Raw genomic sequence first — 23,222 nt, forward strand, 5'->3', positions numbered from 1 at the left:
TAATATTTGCCGCAAAGTCTATTTACGGGCTGTCTAGCTACTAGATTTTGTTCATACATGACAAATCCTGGGCCAATCAGGCCTGAATGAAGGGATGCGGTTCTGTCTTTGGAGGGCCTACTCGATATTGGCTGCTAGCAAGCACTCGAGACACTGACGGTCTGGCCGGCGCAGACATTGGCGGAGAAGTCAACTTGGGCATTGACGCCTTGTCCGAGGTAGAAATTCGTGGCAGGCTCAATGGCTTCACGCTATTCGGCTTCCTTTTGGAAAGATAAACCTCAAGCCGATTAACCAACCCGTACAATGCTTCTCGGATACCTTCTTCGTCCTTGACATGTGGTGGCACGAAAAGGTTATTCGGTTGAATACAGTTCTTGATGAGATTTTCCAGAGGATCTGAGATGTCTGCAAAGAAATGTGGCTTTGCGATCAGGTCCCTGCAGATCTTGAAGTTGGTGTTTGGGTTCGCCTTGCCTTTGGGACAATATTGAGACCATTCGGCCTCACCGTAAAGGCTTTCTATCGGCCGCCCAAGTTGGATCTCAATCAGCATGACACCGAGAGCCAGGATCTTGGGTATTGGGTGAAGTGGTCTCCCAAAAAGTAGCGGGCGACCTGGTTTCTTAACGCCTGGTGCAATCTGATATCCTGGGTCGCTGGTCTCAGTCCCGCGTGGGTTGGGAACGATGGAGACGGAAAGAAGAGGCTCGTTGACAAAGATGCCCGTGAGTTCTTCACCTTCATCTGTTCTTCGTCTTTCGAAAAGGAAATGCACGCTCTCCTTGTTCCATGGCTCACGCATCCACGGAGAGCTGTAATACTGCCAAACAGCTTTGACCAAGAGCCATGAGAGGACCTCCTTCATCTTTTCGGTCAGGTCGTTGCCTGACTCACATATCTCTCCCAGAAGCCGACCGAGGGATATACTAGGTCTGTCGAGCTCCCAGAGTCTTGGGGGGTCATCGTGAGTTTCAAAGTAGAGCCTCTGACCCAGGACCGAAAAGTACAAGAGCACTAGGCCTTGCTCCTCTTGTGTTGAGATGTATGTACAGAAAGAAGGATCTGAATCAAGCCCAACTTGCTCAAATTGACATGTGGAGTGGTCTTCAAAAGTTCTATCGCTAACTTAGTACATGCAAATTTATTAGAAAGACATTTTTAGAACTTACACTGTTCGCTGTACAGATATCTGCGTGTCTTGCCACCAGGGTGGGCAATCAGAGCCACACCCATCATGGTGTGGGTGCGCCTTGAATATGACCCCGAATGTTACCTTGGTATCGTCTTGAACACTGTTGTGCAGTCTAATATGGGCAACAACTTTTTCGGACTTTGCACAGCAGCAGTGCGCGAAGAGAGCCCGGTGAAGAGACACTATCTCTCTACCATACTCTGGTGGATCATCGCTTGCTGCGCGGAGATCGGCATCGGAAGGTGAGACGGCGATTTTCTCTTCAGAAATTTGAGGCAGAAATGACTCGAGGCAAGCCAAAACAGTCCTCCGTTGTCGTTGGCATGCCTTGGAACTGGCCAAGTTGCGAATCGTCGGTATCACAGCTTCAGCGTCAGCCATGAGCAGGTCAAGGCCTGAGTAAGGACCCTCCGGTAAGGTTGCAGCCTGTCCTGCATCTTGCGGCTACATGCTTTCCATAGTCAGTCGCATCCCGGATTTGAAGTAGTATGGCGCGTTTTGATCACCTGACAGAGGCCCTCTAATTGATTGAGGAGTGCAGTCGCCTCTCGCTCCGAGTCTCCATCGTCGGGCAATGTCCGGAGCCACTTGACGATGTCTGCTAGCACCACCTGGAGGGTGGCGCAGAACTGGACGCAAGATGTGTCGATGCACAAGTCTTCGGCGACAGCTCGCAGGCAACCTGATGCCTGGATGGCAGATTGAAGAGAGGACATATTTGCCAAGGTGGGCGGCCTTGCAGGTCCGCGGGGCATTCTTGTCCTGAGGGTCAAGGCAGGTGACATGATCGCGTCGGAGAAAGAAACGCCTTGTGCCGAGCCTAATTCATTTATGGACCAATAGGGAGGCGACAAGCGTTGTCTTGGCTGGAAGGGCTGAGTGAAGCTGAGCCGGGATGCGGGGTATCATTTCCATGCGTGAAATGTCGCCGGATATCAGAAGGTATAGGAATATTTAAAAGATGGAGATTTCCTCTGAAACGAGAGCCAGCCTCGAAGCTCGGTTGAGTTGAGGATTTGAGTTGGGGCTTGAGGTGTTGACGCGAGATGGTAGGCAAGTCTTGAAACAGGTAGGGAACTTGAGCTATAGGTCAACAATTCCCGAAAGGAGCAGATCCGGCGCTACTCTATCTTGACTTGGGTTGCTAAGAGAGTACATGAACTTCAAGATGGCTTCTGGGAGACTGAGCCAGGTGAGGGAAGGCACAGGTCCTGTCCGCTTTTCTCATGTTGCGTAGCTGGAAGGAGCACGTGAAAGTCAGTTTTCCACAGACCATTGTCTCTTCAGCCAGGTATTTGAGCTCAAAGTTAAAGCTACATGGTTTCGCTCCCCGATCATCCACACACACAGCCTCAATTTTGCACCCTTCACTTCCTCGTCGGCTGAAAAAATGCCACTCTGCCTCATCCACACAGCCCCTGCAACCAAAGCCAATGGCATCTCTGCGATATTCAGCCACTGGGCTGGTCACAATGAGACCCCGCGCAGCTGAGTTGACATTTCAATCTGACCATCCCCTCCCATCTTCTTTCTGTTAACTCTTCTTTTTCTGGCTCCTCTCTGCTTGGGATTATTCGGGTCTACAAGGACAAGTGCATCAAGCATCAAATATGAAGCTAGCGTGACGGACAGGGAAGCGGAGCTCTGTACTACCAGACCATGAAGCACGTATCCTCGGCCGTCGGCTTCGCGGCAAAGTTGAAGCCAGAGATCCGGCTCGCCAAGGCCATTTCGGAGTTCAACGCTTCTCTCAGCAACACGAACCAGCGCGCCAGATTCAAGAACTTACAGTCACAGAGCCCTCCCAGCCCAGACGACATCATTAGGCTCACCGAGGAGATCAACCGGGATGGTGCTAGAGCTCACCGATCATGGAGGCCATATGGCACTCGACTTGTAGCCATCCTGGAACGCATGCGCCAATTTGCTCCCATTGGAGATGTTCTAGTGGGAGGCTCACAGAACCTTATCGCTTGCGGTGTCTGGGCCGTGGTTCGCTTGTCTCTAGAGGTTGGCCTGACAGGATCATCCAAATGTCACATCTACTAACGAACACTAGACGGCACTCTCTTTTCTGTCATACTTTGAAAATGTCACGAACATGATGCTAAGGCTGGGGCGATCCTTGTCTCTTCACAAGGATTTCGTCATGCTGTTCCCGAGATGTTCGACACTCCAATCCTACATGTGCGAGTACACGATCGTCATGGTCAACATCTGCGCCAAGATTGTGCACAACTGCGCCAAATCTGCCCTATCCCAGCTTGCAGCTTCGTTTACGTCCACATTCGACGCGGTTTTTAAGCCGTTGGAGTCGGACCTCACAGCCTGGGCCCAGTTGATCGAGAAACGCGCGACAATCCTCCTTGCCAAAGCTGGTCTCCAAAGCCAGTCATCAGTCTTGGAGCGATTTAACCGACTGCAGGCCACCGTGTCACGGGAATCAGTAACTCAACAAAAAGAGACACGCAAGCATCGGCTGCTTACCGCTCTGTGTCCGGACCAGGGCGAGTTTAGCCTCATCTGGCGAAGGGAAAGGAAGAGAGGCACGTCAAGCTGGATGTATGAGACACATGCGTACAAGGATTGGCTATCATCTGAGGCTGAGTCCGTCCTTTGGCTCAAGGGTAACCTTGGGTCAGGAAAGACAGTAACAATGGCCTCTGCCGTTGCTCACCTGACCTCGGCTGCACCTTCCATGGACCCCCAGGGTTGGTTCAACCATTTTTGTGATCTTGCAGATGCTAATCTAGATCCTAGGTGCTGTAACTGTGTCAAACTTCTTCTGCCAAAGCAACAACTCGAAAACTCTGTCTGCCAGTACTTTGCTAGGTAGCATTGTAGGACAGGTATTGCAAAATCCTGCTCTGGAGCCTTCACTCATGTCATTCCTTGAGCAACTGGAAGTGATTCCGGATGCTCACGCAATGCCTGAAGAGTATATTGACATCTTGCTGAAAGTCACACCCCCTCATTGGAGAGGAATCTTTGTGGTTGATGGGCTCGATGAGATGCCCCGAGAAGAAGTTGACGACATTTTCGGCCAATTACACCGCCTAGGAGAGCATCGATGGGTAAGCCTTTTGTGCTCATCACGGCCCACGTCGGTATGCTACACCATTGCCCGGTCAAAACTGGATGAGATGTGGACTCTCTCTATGGAAACTGCGGACAGGTCCGGGGAGATCCGCGCATACCTTGCAGCGGAAATATCCAGGTGGAATACAATCAGACCCTTGACGACAGAGTTGAACAGGTTGGTGGAAGAACAACTGCTTGCGGGATGCCAGGGCATGCTGCTATGGCTATCACTTCAGATCGAGGACATCTGTCCCAGATACACCCAAGAACTGCGGTCAGACGCGGAAATCCTGGATATACTAGGGAACCTACCAAAAGACCTACCGGGAGCGTTTGACAAAGCACTGTCGCGAATCCGCGATGACAAATATGGCAGTAAGCTCTTCGAATTGGTCGCGTCAGCAGAGCCACCTCTGAGCATGGACGAACTACGCGTGGCGTTCAATGTTGATCCAGGAAACACCAAATGGGATGATTCGACACTGTTCGGTTCCGGAAAGGCACTTATTTCGGCTTATGGGGGCAGCCTGTTGGATGTCGACGAGGAGGATCTCCAAGTCAGATTCATCCACTATAGTGTGCTTCTGCACCTCACTGCCCGTTCTACAGACGTCAAGACTGGAATCTTTCACTTTGACCTCTCAGAGGCGGAAATGACACTAGGTGCTGTGTGCGTCACCTACTTGAACTACAGTATTTTTGAGAGCCGAGTATCGACAGCGCAGAAGGTCTCTTTTGGACAAGTCCCTCAAACAACGGCCAGGTCGGTCATTCCGTCGGAAGTATCCCGCAAGGCCTTTAGTTTACTGGCAAAACACAGGCGTCAGCGTGACCCCAAAGTAGACTTGGAAAGGCTATCGTACGAATTGCAGAGTGAAAGGTGGAGGGTGCGTGACGATGTTCACCTCTTCTTTGACCACGCACGGAACAATTGGCTCTCATCGTCCCGGAACATTTGGAGTTACGATTGCAATGAAATACTTCCGCTTTGGAGGGAGTTGATAACCAACTCGATTTTTTCGGCATCTCTACCCTGGGACTCGGTGTCCACGGCGGCGGCTTGGGCTCTTAGCAATGGGCACGCAACACTCTTCCAACACTACCTGCACTCGGACGATCCAGGTCACGTACGGAACGTTCTTGCAGCCGGAGCGAGTGCCGTGTCATCTGGAGTTTCCAATATTCAAATCAAAGGAGAAGGTTTGGGGTGGTTACTCCCTCTCTACCTCGCACATCCAGAGTATACCGCGCCAATTCTGCAAGGCTTCATCGAGTTGGGTTGCCAACCATTCAAACCAACCATAGCAAAGTCTCCCAGTCCCCACCTCTCCAAACAGGCTTTGCAAGCAGGTGTTAAAGTGTACATAACGTCTGCTTTTGAATTGCGCCAAAGCGAGACGTATGTCCTTTTTCTTGTTGACTATTTGGATGATCTTAACGTTGTTCTGAAAGATGGACAAACAATCCTCCATCACGCTATTGCTCGCGGGTTTGTATCTCTGGCTTTCGAATTTCTTTCAAAGGGAGCAGATCCTAACGGTGGTCACGCAACGACACCCTGGAGTCCTCTTCAGCTATCTATCAAAGGTGACTTACTGGGGCTTGCACAGCGTCTGGTCGACTGTGGGGCCGATATCACCGTTACCATTGATGATGAGACCCCTCTTTTGTTCGCCGCCATTGAAAAATCAACTTTGGGACTGTTCTCCGCTCTGCTGCTTCGCGACGCATCATTGAGTAGTATGGGGTACGGCCCCGAGCTGGAAACTGCCTATCATCGTCTTTGCACAAGACAGGTTCATGGTAATCTGAGCTTCGCAAAGGCGGCCATGGAGGTCCTCATGGTGCACGGTACTGGCGTGAACTTGAGGAACAAAGCCGGAGAAACCCCTCTCATGTTGGCTGTCAAGGCGAAAATGTTGCGGTTAACAGAAATACTTCTTAAAAACAAAGCGGACCCAAACATTGGGGACTGTCTTGGAGCTCGGCCATTACACTACGCTCAAGAAACGGAAACGGTAAAACGTCTCTTGCAAATTGGGGCCGATCCGGATGCAACGACGGTCCACGCCCACGTCACACCTCTCATGGCAGCAGCGTATCAAGGTCAAGCACACGTCGTGGAAGCTCTACTCGATGTTGGCGCAAGTCTAGACTTGGGTCTCAGTTCGAATCTCTCTGCAGGGGACGTGTTTGTTCTCGGCTGGCAAAACGACCCGTACGACCCGTGTATCGAGCTGAAGCCTGGAGCGACTGCCTTCCACCTATGCTTTTGGAGATTGGAAAAAGAAACGGAAGATTTGACGGGGGATTACACCTCGGATAGATTCTGGGACGAGAAAACTCGTAACTTGGAAGCCACCCAACTGTGTTCTGGACTAATATTGATCATTAACAAGTTTCTGAAACATGGGGCCAGCTCACAACCCCAGTATTCAGAGATACTCGCCAGGCTTGGAGATGTGCTTATGAGGCTAAAAAAGAAAGCCCATCTTTCCTCAGATTTACATCGTGCGTTGGACCTTATCGAGGACTGGAATAGTTTATTTTTCGGGGTAACTTTAGAAAGAACGAAATGTCAGCCCAGATTGTATGGGACAACATCTACCACTGCGACATAGATGAGGCAATATACAGAGGGAAAACTAGGAAGTACGTGCTAAAATATGTGATCAGAGAAAAGATATGTTTTATATGCCTTAGCACTAAGCTCGCTTTTTAGCATATTGGCTTAAATTTCGAGCATAGCCGTGATAGGGGATGGGTTGTGTGGTACTGCATACTTACAAGCTCGAAATATTGCCAACATATAGGGGAGCAGATATTACACGTGTGTCAGGAAAGACAGCATCTGCTGGTGCTCATCTGACCTTGGCTGCACCATCCCATGAAACCCATGAATCCGCACGGCGAGTGCATACCCATTGATACTCGTTCGGTGCTCGGCTGTTTCGGCGCCGGTGCCGGCACGGACCAGGGCCTGTTTATCAGATGATCAGATAAGATTAGATGTGACCGGTCTAGATATCCTGGCCTATCAACCAAGGGTGGTCCACAGCCTGGCCCATTTCTAGTACAACTTGGCTCGCGCAATCGTTCCTGAGCCCCTGTCGAGCCGGTCTTCAATAGCCCGAAAACTCGATGATTCCACCAATCCGGGATAGCCTTGGGACCAACATCTTGGGTGCCCCATCGAACAAGGAACGGCTGCAGCCAGGTACGGCTAGTAATGTCCGTGACTGCAATCACGAAGGGCAGGTGGCTCGAAGAAAAGGTTTCTTGGCAATGTCTAATTGAGCCGCTATCATAAACGAAGCGGAGACAAGACGTGATGTGATTCCGAAGTCGGCATTGATAATACGAGGTTGAGCACTTTCTTGGCTTGCAGGATTCCAGAGGTTCCGGGATTCATAAAGGCGGCTCAATGCCGAGACAATTTGACAGCCTTAGTTTAAGTGATATAGCATCCTAGCCGTTCGTTTGCTCTCCTACCCTTTTTCACTCTTTTGAACTAGTGGGCCAACAAGTCGATCACTCTCTTGAGCCGACGGGATGGTTTCACTTTGGTTGAGGGGAGCCGCCTTGGCGACTCTTATCAGCCTATCTGGGACCCTTGCCTGGGATGCCGACAGCATCAAGGCCTCACGAAAGCCCATCGAAGCATCCGGCCCGGCAATCATCCCCGGAAAATACATTGTCGAGCTTGAACCCGGCACTTCCCTTCAAACCCGAGACATTGGCCGCAGGGGTTCCGCTCTCATCGGCGAGATCGAGTCACTTGGCTACGATGCAAGCGTGGCAGAGGACTTGACCTCGGCGTCTGGTGGTTTCCAGGCAGTTTCTGTCGAGATCAACAACGATGGGAACATGACCCTCGGCCAGCTGAAGGATGTCCCAGGTGTTGTGGATGCCTGGCCCGTCTACGCCATCACTCTGGACGTCGAGTTTGACACCAACAATGCCAGCCCGAAGTGGAACCCTCATGAAGTCACCCGAGTTGATGAGCTTCACAAAAGAGGTCTCAAGGGCAAGGGCCAGCGTGTTTGTGTCGTCGACAGCGGTGCAGATGCGTCTCACCCTGTCCTGTCTGGCAGAATCGCTGGCGGAAAGAACATGCTTGACGATAGCACCGATATTCAAGACTGCAACGGCCACGGCACCTTTGTCTCATCCGTCATCGTCGGCCAGAGCAAGGACTTTGTCGGTGTCGCACCCGAGGCAGAAGTGTACATGTACAAGGTCTTTGGCTGTGAAGGGAGCACGCCCAACGATATTGTTCTCAAGGGCCTGCTCGCAGCCGACGCTGATGACTGCGATATTGTGTCCCTGTCTCTCGGTTTGGACAACGGATACTCTGGCTCGGTCATGTCTCGAGTTGCGAGCGAGATCGCTGAGAGGAGGCTAGTGCTCATTGCGGCTGGCAACTCTGGAGAACAAGGCGTCTTTTACGCCAGCTCCCCTGCTTCCGGCCGGGGTGTTGTCTCTGTTGCATCCGTCAACTCGAAGAAGGTGCTCGGGTGGCCTGCTACCATCGCCTCCTCGTCTGGCGAGACCCTCGAGCTGTGCTACGTGACTTCAGACGGGCAGAAGCTCAACGAGTCGACTAGCGTGCCGCTTCAGTTCGACGAGGGCGATTCCTGCGATCCAACTCTCTACGGCAACGAAGATGAAGCCGTTGTGATCAAGAGAGGCATCTGCTTCTCAGGAAAGTCGTACAACTTCCTAACCAGCATGGGCTTCGGCTACTTCCTCATCTTTGACTCGTACAACCAAGGCGTGTTTTACGACTCAGAGGTCACGGTCAGCCCTGAGGTGCACCTATATGCCACGACGGATACTTCTGTCGGGGAATGGGTGAAGAAGCAGGTTGCTTCGGGTCGGAACCTGACTCTTGAAGTCGAGGCTGATGGAGACGCTGAAGTTTCAGAGCAGGACTATCCTAGCGCGGGACAAGTTTCTGCTTTCTCTTCCTGGGGTTTGACCTTTGAGAACGACTTTTCCCCCAGTATCGCGGCACCTGGAGGAGCTGTTTATGGAGCGTTTCCCGAGAATGACTACGCTATTGCTTCGGGAACATCCTTTTCGACGCCTTATATGGCTGGTATCGCGGCGCTGTTCTTTAGCAGCCGGAAGAAGGATGGTGGGGAGTTCTTCCGCAGGATTGCGTCCACTGCTGCTCTTCTTCCATCGTATGACGCGGCGATGGGAGAAGTTGTCAGTGAGATTGCGTCTTTGGCGCAGCAGGGTGCTGGACTGGTCGACGCTGTCAAGCTGATGGACTATGAGACTGTTCTTGTGTCGGAGCCGCTCATCTCACTGAATGATACAGACAATCGGGTCAAGACACATACCATCACCCTGCGCAATACCGGTTCACAAGCGGTCACGTACAAGGTGTCTCACGTGGCGGCCGCTACGATCCAGTCTAGGGATGAGTACTGGTATCCGATGCTCTATTACCCTCCCCTGCTGAAGGGCCAAGGGTCCATCGAGGCACCCGACAGCATCACCATCGCAGCGGGCTCAACGCGTGACATCCAGGTTACCATCAACGCCCCGGAAGTTGAGTCCGACAGTGGTGCTCTATGGAGCGGCAAGATCGTCTTCCAAGGAACCAATGACGAGTTCATCACGGTGCCCTACATGGGCGTCGAAGTGTCAACATACAATTGGACGCCCCTCGAAGGTGCCCCCTTGCCCTTCCGCTACGACTCAAACGACGGCTACCTCTACCCCATCAACTGGAAAAACTTGCCGTACAAGCCCGATGAACTCGAATCACCCGAGATTTACTACGCTCTGCGCTACGGCACGTACGAGTTCTCCCTTGACCTCGTTGGCGAAGACTGGACCGTCGACGACTTTGAATATCCCTTTGTCGCGGGCGCATCGTCAAAGGCATGGTCCGGATCGCTGAGGAGCCAGCCGGATGTGTTTGGAAGCTATGTTAACTTCCCCATCACGTTCCCCGTGCGGTTCAGCAGCGTTGGCTTCACGAGGTTCCAGAGCTTCTCCAACGGGACGGCGATTCCGTCGGGGAAGTACAAGATTCTCAGCAGGGCTCTTCGCATGTTTGGAGATCCCAGCAATGCGAAGGACTGGCAGCTATTCCTTTCGGATGCATTCAGCATCCAGTATGGTGATGATCCGATTCCCGGACAGACCAGCACAACAGCGACGACAGAGAGTCTTCCCACATCTACTGTCGCCAGCTTGTCGGAAACAACTACCCCCAGCACCACGACGTCTGACGTTGCGGTGGAGACTACCGCTTCAGTCCCCGGAATCACTACAACTCTCAGGGCAAAGTCCACCCCGACCGGATTGGCGAATGCCTTTGTCGACCTGTCCCTTGCCCGTCAAGGCACCCAGTCTCGCACGATGAACGCCCCCGGTGACTGGATGGAGCTGCACGTCCAGATCAGGATACCCAACCGTGTCCCTGCTGATACGGTCGTCAGTTTCGCTCTTCCAGCCGAGATCGTCGACGTCGCTGAGAAGGAGTACGTGATGGATCAGGGGTCGAATCTGGTGGGAACCGCTAGCTTTGACGAGGGCACCTCCGTCTACTCGATCACCTTGAACGACTGGGCGGAATGGCATAAAGATATCGTCGGCGACTTTTATCTCTATTGCCGGTTCAGCGAAGAGCTCCAGGCAGACCTCCAGGCGGGAACGTACTTTATTGAGATTGCGACTGTGGGCGAAAAGTTCTACCCCCCGGTTTATTACAGTGCTGTCGACAGAACAAAGGTCTATGAGCACCAGCTGGAGAAGACTATCGATGACCGACCTATCTATGAGTTTGACATCGAGGTTCCCGGTCAGCTAGGACCATGGAACTCGGTGGCCCTTGTTGCCAGCCAAGCTTCGACAGATGATGGATTCCTCTGCGATGGAACTTCTGTTGTCATTGGCACCGAGTTTGACCACGAGAACAAGATTGTCAAGTCCAGGGACATAACTGTAGAGGCCGTCCAGCGCTGCCAAGTCAAGACTTTCCGGTCCAAGTACACGGGCAAAGTCGCCGAGAATGAAGTCTTGGCCTTCAGGATCGCCAACATGCTCGGTTTCAAAGGTTCTTGGACAATCGACATGTCATACAGCCTGGCGATAGAACTCACCAACGGGACCACGGTCGGCTTCGACGTTCGCACTCTGCAGTATGCTCTGTATGCAAGAAGCAGGCCGGACAATTTCTTCTCAGGCGTGGTCGACCGGCCGGTCCCTGTTGTGAGCACCACGGAGAGTGTTTCACTCACGACTATGACCCCAATCCGCAACATGACCACACATGTCTCGACAGAGGCAACGACTACTAGCTTTGAAACCTCTGAGACACCCACTCGAGCTGCAAATACCACCTTTTCAACATGGTCTGAGACAGCTTCGGAGACATCTAGTTTGGCTTTGCCAACTACTACTGATGCATCTTCTGTTACATCCTCGGACACCAGCTTGACGTTGACTACCGGCTCTTCTACTGTTCGCCCTGCCAACGAGACAATTACCACGTCCGCCACAGATTATACTAGTTCTGTGTCGAGCCTCGAGAGCTCTGAAACCGACATTTCAATCTCCGTCTCTGAGTCAACGCACGCTTATCCCACGACTACCGAGTCAGACCCCGGCAGTACTACTACTGACTCTGTGTCAACTCTTGAGACCTCCCGATCTGACGTTTCCACGTCCGAACCAGCGCACGTCTATACCACTACTACTGCATCTGTTCCCGATATTAGTAGCTCTGTATCAAGTCTTGAGAGCTCCCAGGCGAGCATTTCCACCAAGTCAGAACACACCTATCCGACGCCCTCCTTGCCGAACCAGAGTTCAGAGGGCACAACAGAATCTTCTTCAACTTCGAAGACACACTATCAAGCCCCAGGACACACCTCTCTTCACCCAGACACAACCTCACCCAAGTCCGGTGTCGTCACTGAGACGCATGCTGTGACAGTCATTACATCTGTCTGCTCCGACCCCAGTTGGTCGGCGCCGGTAACGGTGACATACACTGTCCCTTACGTGGCAAGCGACGTCGAAAGCGTCACGACTGTCACATCAGTCTGCAAGAAGTGCGCGGAACATCCGGTCACGATCACGTATACACAGCCTGTCCAAGTCACACAGTACCCAACCTCGGACGAACACCCAACCTCAGACGTTCCTCTTATCCAGAGCGATGCGCTGCATTCTGCCTCACAGATTCAGTATCAGGGATCCTCTGTCACCATCCCCGGTCCCAGGCAATCTCTGCCGGTTTCTGGAGGCAACGCAAAGGGGCAAGTTGGATCTACAGCTGCCTCGAACGTCGACGCCTCCGTGGTTTCCACTCAGGTTCGGGAAGTGCCAACCTCTACTCCTGATTCAGAGGGTGACCATGCGGCTGGAAATGGAGAGGAAGGCGGCTCCAGTGACGCCCAGGGCAGTGGCCAAGCAGGTAATCAAGCACCAGTAGCGACAAGGAGTATCACGACGCTGTCGGATGCAGCGACTGAGCCACCCACGTCCGCACCAACCATGGTAGTCGTGGAGGGAAGAGGCCTTCGTCTGGACACCGACGGATGGAAGGTCGCTCTTGGAGTTTTCTCACTTGCTTTCATGTTGACTTTTTAAACCATAATGTTTAGTGGGAGGAATACGTATTTAGTTACGATACAATAACTCTATATTCTTCGATACTGTACATATTGGAACCTTCCGTTATTTATTATCTTCCATGTTGTCAACATGTTTCTATAGAAAGACAACAGCAACATACCTATAAGCGCCCTGTAACTGACTTGTTGTGTTCCACCCGTCACCTGAAGTTCAAAGATGAAGAATAGATCAAGCTGGATTTATACAAAGAATGCGCTGCTTGGAGCGTGAAAAAAAAAAAAAAAAAAAAAAAAAAAAAAAAAAAAAAAAAAACGAGTAAGCCCCTTGGCACACAGCCCTGAAGAGAGTACTGGTCGTGTCGAACCTAAAAGAGCTGTCCTCTCTTTTACCTAGGCTCCCCCGGCCGTAGCACCGATGACTGTGATGGTATAGTCCAGCCCCTTCTGCACTTCGTCAGAAAGTTTAAATCCATCGTAGCTGATGAGTTCCGCGGGAGTGTTGGCGACCACGAGACTAGCCTCTTCGCCCGAAGCAACCGACGTCGAGGCCGCGCCATCAACAAGCGAAACGTAGCGGACCTTTCCAGAGGACGTCTCGTGGATAGCCAGAGTTCCAGTAAAGGTGGCGTCACACTCAACCTTGACTTCCACCTTTCCATCCCCGGATGCCGTGAGGGGAATAATGTTGGACCCCATGTAGCGCGGCTGACGGTCAGCCTTGACCTTGTAAGAGCCACTTCCTTGGGATTCGAGGTTGTCAAAGTTGAGAGAGTCTTGCTGGCTGAGAAAGGCTTCCTTTGCGGATGGGTGGCCGATATCGAGGTAAGCCATGTGCGCCCAATAACGGCCAACGATCTCAGCAACAGTCGCATTCTCGGAGACGCGAGAGAGTGTGTGAAGTGGCGTTTCGTTGCTGTCCTCAGGATATTGAATCATGAGCTGACGAATCACATCTTGTCCGAGACCAGCAAAATTGTCGGGGTTAGAGGTTAGGTATGTTAGGAACGGCCAGGCCTGGTAATAGTTCCCACTATCCGTAGACCCATCGACGATAACCTGAAACGAATCCCCAATGACCTTTTGCAAGTCGATTTCCGTAGGTGAAGTAGATTGACCGTGTTTCTCTCGGGCCTCGGCACAGATATCAGATGTCTTGTACGTGTCCGAGAACCAGTTTGCGACGGTTTCCCACCAAGCCCCCGTGTTGGCCTGGTTAACCCACGTTCGTTGGTGAAAGTGGACGACGTGACCGTATTCATGGACTGTGATTTGAGGGTTCGTGAGATATTCTTGGAGGACCTCAACATAGCCGAATCCAGCTTCCATATCAGAGTGCTGAAGTCCCGCGGCCCCACCGTCCAGAGAGTTGACGGTGTAAAAGTTGGTCTTGTAGTAAGTATCGTCGTTGTCGTAAAAGGTTAGACCAGATGATCTCCAGCCAAGCTTGCCGATGAAGCAGTCGTAAGCACCCTCGAGCATGGCTAGGGCCTCCTCAGCTTCAGAAGAGCTTGCTCCATAGATACGGAAGCGAGCAGAGTCCTGGAAGTCACTTCCTCCACTTCCGACGTTGGGGTTGGCCTCAAACGTGGCTGGCTCCGAACTGTTGTTGCTATCCCCCGAACCTCCAGTAGCAGCTGGCTTGGTGCTAGAAATACTCGGATTCGCGGTCGCCTCGGGCTTTGAGGACGGAGTGGTTGGCGCCTCAGAGGCTACAGGCTCCGGGGCCAATGTGCTTGGATCAGTGGAGACCACAGGAATGGGAACAAAAGTGCTGGCATCAGTAGTAGCCACGGGCTCCTCAACAAAGCTGGCAGTAGCTACCGGCTCTCGAATGAACGTGTCGGGATCGGCAGTAGCAACAGGCCACTCAAAGAACTCGCCAGGTCCGAAACCAGCAGACTTTGACGTGACATCCTTGGGACGCGGCTTGCAAGCAGGAGCCGCAGTGCTGTTCCGGACAGCACAAAGCAAAAGAGCGGCAAAGAATTGGTTGAAAGAAGGCATAATCAACGAATGAAAAGAAAAATAGGGTAAAGAACGAAACGAATGATGCTGGACGAGTGTTGCGAAAGTTTCAGTGTGGCCATGGACGAGATATAAATGGGCCTCATTTGATCATGTTGGCTTGGCCACCTGGGCTCTCATCAGCAACCTACCCGGGTTTCGAGTATATGCCCATGAGGCCATGCAGCGGGAAACAATTATCGTATCCAACTCGAAAATGCCAAATTCGACATTCCAGGCCTGCTGCGGAGTCGTTCATTGGTGCAATATTAGGCCTGTAAAGTTAGTTTCAACGTCAGTTTCAGACCCTCGCTTGCCAAGAAACGCTGAACTGTTGTTTGACTTGCATAGCATTTCTAGTGGAGGAAGCTGAATCGATGAAACTTTGCCAAGAGACGAAAGTTCATCTGTTTGTCAAGCGAAATGGCGCACAAGAGATGGAAGCAGAATTGCATACGTCTTTAATGACATGACTGAAGATGAAAAATCGAAACACACGCAAAAAGTTATTAGTACTCCTCAATTCAACCGCTAAGCAATCGTGTAAAATGAGTAAGCCTAGATCCTCAATGCTTCAAGGCACTTGGATATCTAGATAGCATATATTCCCTCGTTAATCTTTATACTGTCTTATATAGCTCGCTAGCCGATATATATGCAAGCCGTATGTGCCCCTAATGGCCGATAATATCTACAACGATCACATTCTCGTACAGGCAAAGAAGAGGATGAATGGGGTATCAGATGTGGCCAGGCTAGAATCATGGAACCTGCGTGGTAACAAAGATGTCCTTGGCTCTTTCTCTTCTTCTCGTAGTTATTCATACTGAGCGAGTATGGGTCAGATTTCTGCGCCAAGAGTGTAAACTCAGCCGAATTGACATTGTGACCGAGGCTAAGGGAAAGGCAACCGAGCCCTGATCAGAAGGTAGTACAAAATGCAAGGGGGAGACATATGCAGCTACTGATTGGCCATGTTGGTGTCGGAACAAGTTCCGCACCGATCAAAAAAGAGAACCGTGAGCTCTCCGATCAGGCTCATTTCCAACAATCGTCTCCATCTCCCCACGGGTTCGGGTCGATTCCAAGGCGTAGCCGCCTCTGTTGGCCGCGTATCGCTTCAGCTTCTAGTCATGTCCAGCTTACGACCTCTACAGCCGCGGCAGTCAGCGCCGCCACCGCCAAGACAGCCTTCGTTCAGCACCCCCGCGAGACCAAAGATTTCTGCGGCTTGTGAAGCCTGCCGTAAGCGAAAGTCAAGGGTTTCAAAGTCCCTAGCTAAACTTTGCATGGGCGTTTCTGACATAGTCTGCAGTGTTCTGGCGATCGACCGGTTTGCAGACGTTGCCGAGAGAAGAACCTCGAGTGCGTGTACAAGACGGCGTCAACAGAGACGCATTCACAGGCCCTCAAGAGAAAGTATATTCATGTACAGCACAAGACATCGCAGTATGCAGAGCTATACGGACTTCTCGCGACACTGTCAGACGAGGAGGCGCAGGATGTTTTGCGGAGGATCAGGTCCGGAGCTGATGTCGATACCATTCTCAATCAGATCAGGGCTGGTGATTTACTACTACAGATGGCTCTTATCCCTGAGACGAGGTATCGATACGAATTTCCTTACATCTCGGACATGCCTGAAAGCCTCCTTCTCAACAATCCATATCTTGACTCGCTCGTCTACGAAGCTGCATCCCTCTACTCAGGTCCCGTCAACCAAAACAATTTCACAGACCATCGAAATGTCAGCCTATCCAGGCATCAGAGCCCTTACCTTAAACCTCTTCACTCGGCCGAAGTAATAGACCCTCTCCTCTCGGCTGTTAAACCATCAACATGGACCGCCGTTTGCGCCAACGACGCTCTGATGAGGGAGCTTCTCAACGTCTACCTACGCTGCGAATACTTTCCCCACGCCGTCTTCCACAAGGACTATTTTCTAGAGGATATGGCCTCCGGGAGGGACGCGTTCTGCTCATCGCTCCTAGTCAATTCCCTTCTAGCCTACTCATGCGTATGTGAGCCCCCTAGTCTCTTTGCTCAGACGCTGCAGAACTGACAGTGACGACAGAGCTGCTACTCTGGGTTTCGCGACCGGGCTGAGTACTGGAACCCACAGACGCTCTTGTATCGCTTCTTGGCTGAGGCGAAGCGTCTGTGGGAGCTTGAGGCGGACATTCCTCGTGTCACGACGGTCCAGGCCGGTGTCATACTCAACACGTTGCACAACATCTGTGGTCTTGACAAGTTTGGGAGGGCCTACACCACACATGCTTTAAGCCTTGCTCACACGCTACAGCTGTTTGACGACCCTGAAGAGGTTCAGGACCAACGCACAAGGGACGGGAGGTGCTTCACGGCGTGGGTGCTATACAACTATGAGACGTAAGTTTGACCGAGTGCAGAGGAACTGTCGACCGCTGCTAAGCATCCAACGATAGATTCACTGCGTACCACTTCATGCACTCTCCAACTCTCAAACATCCCCCTATAGTGCCTCTTCCAGACCCGCTGAAGGACCCACGATGGTACGGCGAGGTGTGGCTCAAGTACCCTCTCGAAACGACCCTCTTCCCAACCCACTTCGGCCAGTTCTTCAAGGCAAGGTGTCAATTTCTTCAGATCATGAACGAGGTCTGTGAGGTGTACTTTGCAGGCGGCGCACATGTCACTTTGGACCAAGCCAACGCCTTCTACAACCGGTTTAGGAACTGGCAATACGGTCTGCCGGACTGCCTCAAGCCCAGATTCATTGTGCATCCAGGACATTTTAACCTTCAGTGAGTGTATGAACCGCCCCGACATCTCCCATGGCCTAACCTATCCCAGCTTCTACCACCAAAACCTCATCATGACGCTCTACGAACGATTTGTCTCCCAGCCCGTATCCCAAAGCCCTAGTCCCCAAGAGATCGTGTCCCTAGCTACCAAGTACCTCTTGACACTGATCCGCATCTACTATCTCCGGCACGGGTTCAACGAAACAGACGTCTTCATCTGCCAGCCCCTCGCCCTGGTTGCATTCATGTGTCTAGACACCATTGATAATCAGACGCCTGGTTTTGACCTCGAGGCCACCCGTTCCACCCTTTTCCTCGCCGCCAAAGGCCTACGGGATCAAGCCCGCAGTCACTATGTGGCCGAGAGTCTCTTCCAGGTCGTCAAGGGTCGGATGCGACCAGAAGAGTTGAATCTAATGAGGGGCATAGCCAGCATTGAAGATGTGCATGACACGGGAACGAGAGGTCCTATGCAGGCTGTTCACAGTGTATGGCCCGTCGACATCATGAGCAAGTCGGATGACATCGAGGCTAATAGTTTGAGCAGCCTGGTGGAACAGTTCGCCATGGCCAGCCCTGATACACAACAGGGACAGAGGGAGTTCAATGAGCCAGCATCAAAATTGTAAAACGGTTAGGAATAGGTAGTAAGAGCGCCTCTGATTTGGGTTATTCTGTATTGTCGCAGAGCGAGTATATATGAAGAGCATGTTCCAGCTTCTATGCAATCAACTGTAATGAACGAAAATGACAAAAAAGGCAAGTTTTTCTAAACAAAAACACGAATTCTATGTAGTTTTTCCAATGCTTCTACCTTCTTTATTCTCCGCCTTTTACAACCGGCCCTTGGTGGTGCAGCAAGAGCCCTTGTTCGCATCCTCGTAGCTGGTGCTCTTGTTGAACTCCTGGTTCGAGGGTGGCACATCGTTGGTGGGGTTATACTCGCAGAAGTTGTACGGCTTCAAGTGGAAAGCGGCAATCTCAGCGGGCATGACGGGGAAGTCCTCGACTCGGGGGTTGTGGGTGAACCCGAAGGTGTGCCAGATGACAATGTCGTCGTTGACGACGTAATCCCGATCCTTGACCCAGGTCTTGATGCCCTGTCCACCGATGGACTGGTTGGTGTAGTCACCAGCAGGGAACAGCTGACGGTCCTTGTACTTGGTGACCCAGATGGGGGACTCGCAGAACTCGGATCGTCGCCAGTGCCAGGAGCCAGGCTGAGCGAGGAGCATCTGAGAGCGGATTGGCACGAGCTTGTAGCCAGTGGGGGTCAAGGAGACCCTGTTCTCCACGTTGGGGTTGACAATCTTGAAGACACGGCCGTCGGCAAGGCTGTCCTCAACAGCACCAGCTCGGTTGACAGTGGTCTCCTTGCTGACGTAGCCTGTACCCAGAGGGTTCAGCTTCTCGTCCCAAGGCATCTGAACAGAGTCAGAGTAGACGAAAGAGTTCTGGTGGCCATCGACAGCAGGGTCGATACGGACGTTGAACAGGTGCTGATGGTAAGGAGCCATGACACCATCGGCAACGCGAGTTCCCCAAGGAACCTTGGACTCCTTGTCAATGGGCTGAGTGGAGAGGATACCAGTAGCTCGGGTCTCGAAGGAGATCTCTCCGTTCTGGTCAAAGATCCAGGCAAAGATGTACTCGTAGTTGGCAACAGTGATGATCTGCTGAAGAACAAGCTGTCGCTTGCGGACGACGACCGCCTTACCGGTTCGGTGGTTGGTGTGCTTCCACTGGATGCCTTGGTCGACCTCGTGGATGCAGATGGCGTTGGGACGAGGAGCAGGGGTTCCGTCAGCAGCGACAACGCAGCCGTCGACGTACTTAATGACACCAAGGCAGTCGCACCCAACTGTAGAAATGTTAGCCGCTAATAAATATTTCACACTCTAGGAGGCAAACTCACGCTGAAGGTTGTTGGCGGTGACACCAGCACCGACGTTGCCAAGATCAAAGGCACCCTTTCGGTAGATGGGGCTACGAGGGTCGCCGTAGGGGACAAACATCTCAGAGAGAGACAGGCGGTAAAAGGCGCTGCGGTCCATGAAGTGAACATCATGGATGGTGATACCCTCTCGCCAGTTGAAGCCAACTCGGAATCGCCACTTCTCCCACTCAATCAGATGACCCTTCATGGTGAATGAGGCACCCTCAGGCTGGATGACATTGTAGGGCTTCATGGTGGTACGAGGAGGGTTCTTCTGAAGACGGTGGTCATACTCAGGCTCAGCGGGGTCAGAGTCCGGCTGGGGGACGTTTCCTTGGGTGACGGTCTCATCTGAACCGAGAGGAAGGCGAACGATATTCTTGACCTTCATGGCACAAAGATCTACAGTGACCATGAAGTCCAGAGGGAAAGAGTAGTGAGAGGAGTCGACATCATTGTTCTTGGGATTCTTCTTGTAAAGGAAGACCTTGATGTATGTTAGAGCATGCTCATGAGAGTTGAAGTGCTGTGAGTGCTTACCTGGGTCATGCGAGCCTGTGTATCAGTGCCATCCACACCATAGTCCCAAGGGTCAAGAACAATCTGAGACTTGTCAAGTCCGAGACGGGCGAACTCCTTGTCGACATCGGGGTGGGCCATGACCACGCCAGCCGCCTCGGTCAGCTCGGTACGGTCAACGGGGCCATGGAAGTCCCGAGGAAGTTCCTGATGCTGGACAATCTTGCCATTGGTGACATCAACCACAGCCTCGAACAGACGAGGAGTACGCTTAATGTACCAAATGGCAAAAATGCATCGGGGAAGCAGGGGCAGGGGAAGGCCCTTGTGCTCCGCATCGAGGTATCGGACCAGCTCCTTCTTGGGGGGCTCGTCCAGACCAGCGGCCTTGAAGTGCAGCTCGACAGGCGAGAACAGCTTCTTGATCAGGTCAGTGGCCCGCTGAATCTCGTCGGCCGTGGCCGGGTCAAGAGGGTGAAGGTATTCAGTAGACATTGTAAAGACAGGCTAAGGATGACTGAATGGAAGAAGATTGAAGTGTCTTGCTGGATGAAGAGAATGAAAGAAGATCATTTTGCAGGCTTTTTATCTGCATTGAAGGGCCTGCAGCCGAGTCAAACCCGCGTCCAGTTGAAGTTGCAGATTGTCGATATCAGGGCCGAGATTGACAGAGGCTGAGTCAAATCAACAACGTGCTTCCCCGCAAAAGCTGGCAGGGCCCTTGCGCTACCCCACAAGGATCACATCGCGAGATAGAATGCATCGTCGTCGGATAAGACAGAGATTTCGTACGAGAACTGGCTGAGGTGCAGGGTAATCTCTGCAGGGCCGAGTCAAGCTAATGTGCAAGAGAGCAAGGGTGGGAATGCGGGGGAAGGGTGGCGTCGCGAGACTGGGTCAGCCAGATAAGGATAGTGGGGGCCTCGTTCTGTGATAGGGTAAACGGCTGCAGCCTTCCGAGTTCCGGAGGGCAACCACGGAAAAATGACTATCTCAGCCTGCGGATCATCTCGACAATTGACCTGCCTCGCCCTGTCTCACAGCCAGCCAGCTAGCTCTTCTCTGTCGTCGCATCAATTAATGACGCATCTTTGACCTCGACACTTCATCTACCGCCATATTACTGCGTCTCTGCCCTCGTTCGATTGCCTGCTTACCCATGTCCGGCCAGGAGACTTCCCCGCAGTCTCCCCCCGCCAACACCGGCAAGCATCGAAGGCCTTGGACATCCACCGAGGACTCGGCCTTGAGGACGCTGGTAGCTCACTTTGGAGACAGTCGAGGACCCGAGGGCAGGTGGAAGGACATTGCTGCCGGTCTCCAAGGTCGGACAGCCAAGGTACGTCGGCCCTGAGGCTGAGCCTCTGCACGCACCCCACGCCGCCGTCTTGATTGATATACGGCCCGGGTCGACACCCGAGGCGTGCAGCACGCAAGCACCGAGGCTGACAAGACCCTGCAGGACTGTCGCAAACGCTGGTTTCACTCCCTTGACCCGTCGCTGCGCAAGGGTAGATGGACAGCCCAAGAGGACGAGCTTCTCCTTTCAGCGTATGCACGTCTTGGGCCAGCCTGGCATGATATTGGTACATATCCTATCTCTCTAGCACACACAGCCTCGTAATCTAACATCACCCTCCTAGCCCTTCTCATTCCTGGCAGGAAAGACGACCAATGTTCAAAGAGGTACAACGACATTCTCAATCCATCCGCCCAAAACCGCCTGAGCGATTGGACAGCCCAAGAGGACAACCTACTCCGCCAAGGTGTTGCTACATTAGGTCATCGCTGGGCAGCTATATCATCGCGGATACCTGGCCGTCCACCTCTCACCTGCCGCAACCGCTGGCGCACTCTCTCTCGTCAATCTCATTCCCGCGTCGCCAAATCCCAAGGCAACACACCATCGTCATCGACGTCGCAAATGTCCCCCATGGATAGCGGAGTATCACCTGCACCCCAGAATCTCACTATCGACATGGAATCTGGAAGCGGGAACGCAGCCGAGCAGATTATGCCATTCTCCGCCATGGAGGCCGAGGCTGGTGAACAGACAGGGCCCAGTTTCCTCGACTCGGCCTTTTACGAAACCTTTTCTGGCCCCTCGCCGCCGTCACTCAATGATGCTGACGGTGAGAATGCCGAGAAGGTCAACGGGACTGGTGTCTCGTCCGAGTCCGTCCTTCTTGGGGATCTCCCATCGAGCTTCTCGGATCAAACACAGACCGCAAAGCAATGGACACAACCCAGGCCATTACACACAAGACACCGTCAGGATAGCACTACAGGAGCATTCATGCCTTCGCCGTCAAGTTGGTCCTCCATGAGCTCAATGGTTGCCACGGGCACATCACCGCCGGCTGATCAAAGCTTGTGGCTCGGATCAACAGGTGCTTCATCAGTACCCAAAAATTGGGGGATTCCAGGGGACGATGCAATGCTTCAATCTTACGCCGAATCATTTCAATTACCAGCAACGACACAACAAACAGTTCACCATCACCATCATCACCACATACATCATCACTTTCATCATTATCACCATCATTCAGGCGAAGACTCGTGGCGGCAGCTCGAGCGGCAATCAGAGGCCGAGGCAATGCAGTCGCACACACAAAACAATACTACTAGACAACCAAATTCAGGATAGGAGTTTCAATTTCACGAGATACCATTTTTACCTTCCAAGAATCTGTCCTGACAGTCCTGACTCGCCCGACTGAGCCGTGTTCAAGTCGATATGTCTCACCGACGCGCGTGCCATGTTACACGGCCCAGCCGAAGACGCGATAATGATGTGGCAACCCGATCAAGGTCCAGGGTCACCACGTTGATGCTAATCAAGACGAATGAGGACCATGGCAAATGATAAGGAGCTCCAGGCCATCGATTATTTTGCCCCCTAGCTGTTTTCAGCCAAGGACGACCCTCCCCCGCAAGTTGATCCGAAGGGTGACCAAGGAAAAACCCAGTTAGTGCAATCTGACTCGGCCCAAAACTCTCTGCGAACTGGGCCCATTCGGATGGGGTCATGAGATAATAACACACAACCATGACTCGGCCAAGTTGGTGGTCCTTGCGCCGATAGTGTTGACTCTGTT

General features: G+C 52.4%; 7 protein-coding genes across 7 annotated transcripts; 4 read left to right on the forward strand and 3 right to left on the reverse strand.

The window, feature by feature from the left end:
• Window positions 1-76: 76 nt before the first annotated feature.
• Window positions 77-1,911, reverse strand: NCS57_01074500 (uncharacterized protein; the record flags this gene model as incomplete). The annotated part of the gene is made up of 3 exons (XM_053060479.1): window positions 77-1,118; window positions 1,173-1,639; window positions 1,702-1,911. The coding sequence occupies 3 exons, from the start codon at window positions 1,909-1,911 to the stop codon at window positions 77-79; spliced, it is 1,719 nt and encodes a 572-aa protein (XP_052910873.1).
• Window positions 1,912-2,854: 943 nt separating this feature from the next.
• NCS57_01074600 (NACHT domain-containing protein) lies at window positions 2,855-5,119 on the forward strand (the record flags this gene model as incomplete). The annotated part of the gene is made up of 4 exons (XM_053060480.1): window positions 2,855-3,205; window positions 3,255-3,906; window positions 3,956-4,969; window positions 5,097-5,119. The coding sequence occupies 4 exons, from the start codon at window positions 2,855-2,857 to the stop codon at window positions 5,117-5,119; spliced, it is 2,040 nt and encodes a 679-aa protein (XP_052910874.1).
• Window positions 5,120-7,828: 2,709 nt separating this feature from the next.
• On the forward strand, window positions 7,829-12,895 carry NCS57_01074700 (uncharacterized protein; the record flags this gene model as incomplete). Its single annotated transcript, XM_053060481.1, has 1 exon — window positions 7,829-12,895. The coding sequence occupies one exon, from the start codon at window positions 7,829-7,831 to the stop codon at window positions 12,893-12,895; it is 5,067 nt and encodes a 1,688-aa protein (XP_052910875.1).
• Window positions 12,896-13,269: 374 nt separating this feature from the next.
• Window positions 13,270-14,883, reverse strand: NCS57_01074800 (uncharacterized protein; the record flags this gene model as incomplete). Its single annotated transcript, XM_053060482.1, has 1 exon — window positions 13,270-14,883. One exon carries the CDS (start codon window positions 14,881-14,883, stop codon window positions 13,270-13,272), a length of 1,614 nt encoding a protein of 537 aa, XP_052910876.1.
• Window positions 14,884-16,016: 1,133 nt separating this feature from the next.
• NCS57_01074900 (Zn(2)-C6 fungal-type domain-containing protein) lies at window positions 16,017-18,295 on the forward strand (the record flags this gene model as incomplete). Its single annotated transcript, XM_053060483.1, has 5 exons — window positions 16,017-16,145; window positions 16,199-16,900; window positions 16,958-17,271; window positions 17,328-17,666; window positions 17,716-18,295. The coding sequence occupies 5 exons, from the start codon at window positions 16,017-16,019 to the stop codon at window positions 18,293-18,295; spliced, it is 2,064 nt and encodes a 687-aa protein (XP_052910877.1).
• Window positions 18,296-18,499: 204 nt separating this feature from the next.
• On the reverse strand, window positions 18,500-20,616 carry NCS57_01075000 (Amine oxidase; the record flags this gene model as incomplete). Its single annotated transcript, XM_053060484.1, has 3 exons — window positions 18,500-19,527; window positions 19,582-20,089; window positions 20,143-20,616. 3 exons carry the CDS (start codon window positions 20,614-20,616, stop codon window positions 18,500-18,502), a joined length of 2,010 nt encoding a protein of 669 aa, XP_052910878.1.
• Window positions 20,617-21,280: 664 nt separating this feature from the next.
• NCS57_01075100 (uncharacterized protein) lies at window positions 21,281-22,485 on the forward strand (the record flags this gene model as incomplete). Its single annotated transcript, XM_053060485.1, has 4 exons — window positions 21,281-21,460; window positions 21,584-21,707; window positions 21,765-22,300; window positions 22,402-22,485. The coding sequence occupies 4 exons, from the start codon at window positions 21,281-21,283 to the stop codon at window positions 22,483-22,485; spliced, it is 924 nt and encodes a 307-aa protein (XP_052910879.1).
• Window positions 22,486-23,222: the final 737 nt, after the last annotated feature.

Source organism: Fusarium keratoplasticum, chromosome 8, assembly GCF_025433545.1.
Source record: "Fusarium keratoplasticum isolate Fu6.1 chromosome 8, whole genome shotgun sequence".
Classification (NCBI taxonomy): Eukaryota; Fungi; Ascomycota; class Sordariomycetes; order Hypocreales; family Nectriaceae; genus Fusarium; species Fusarium keratoplasticum.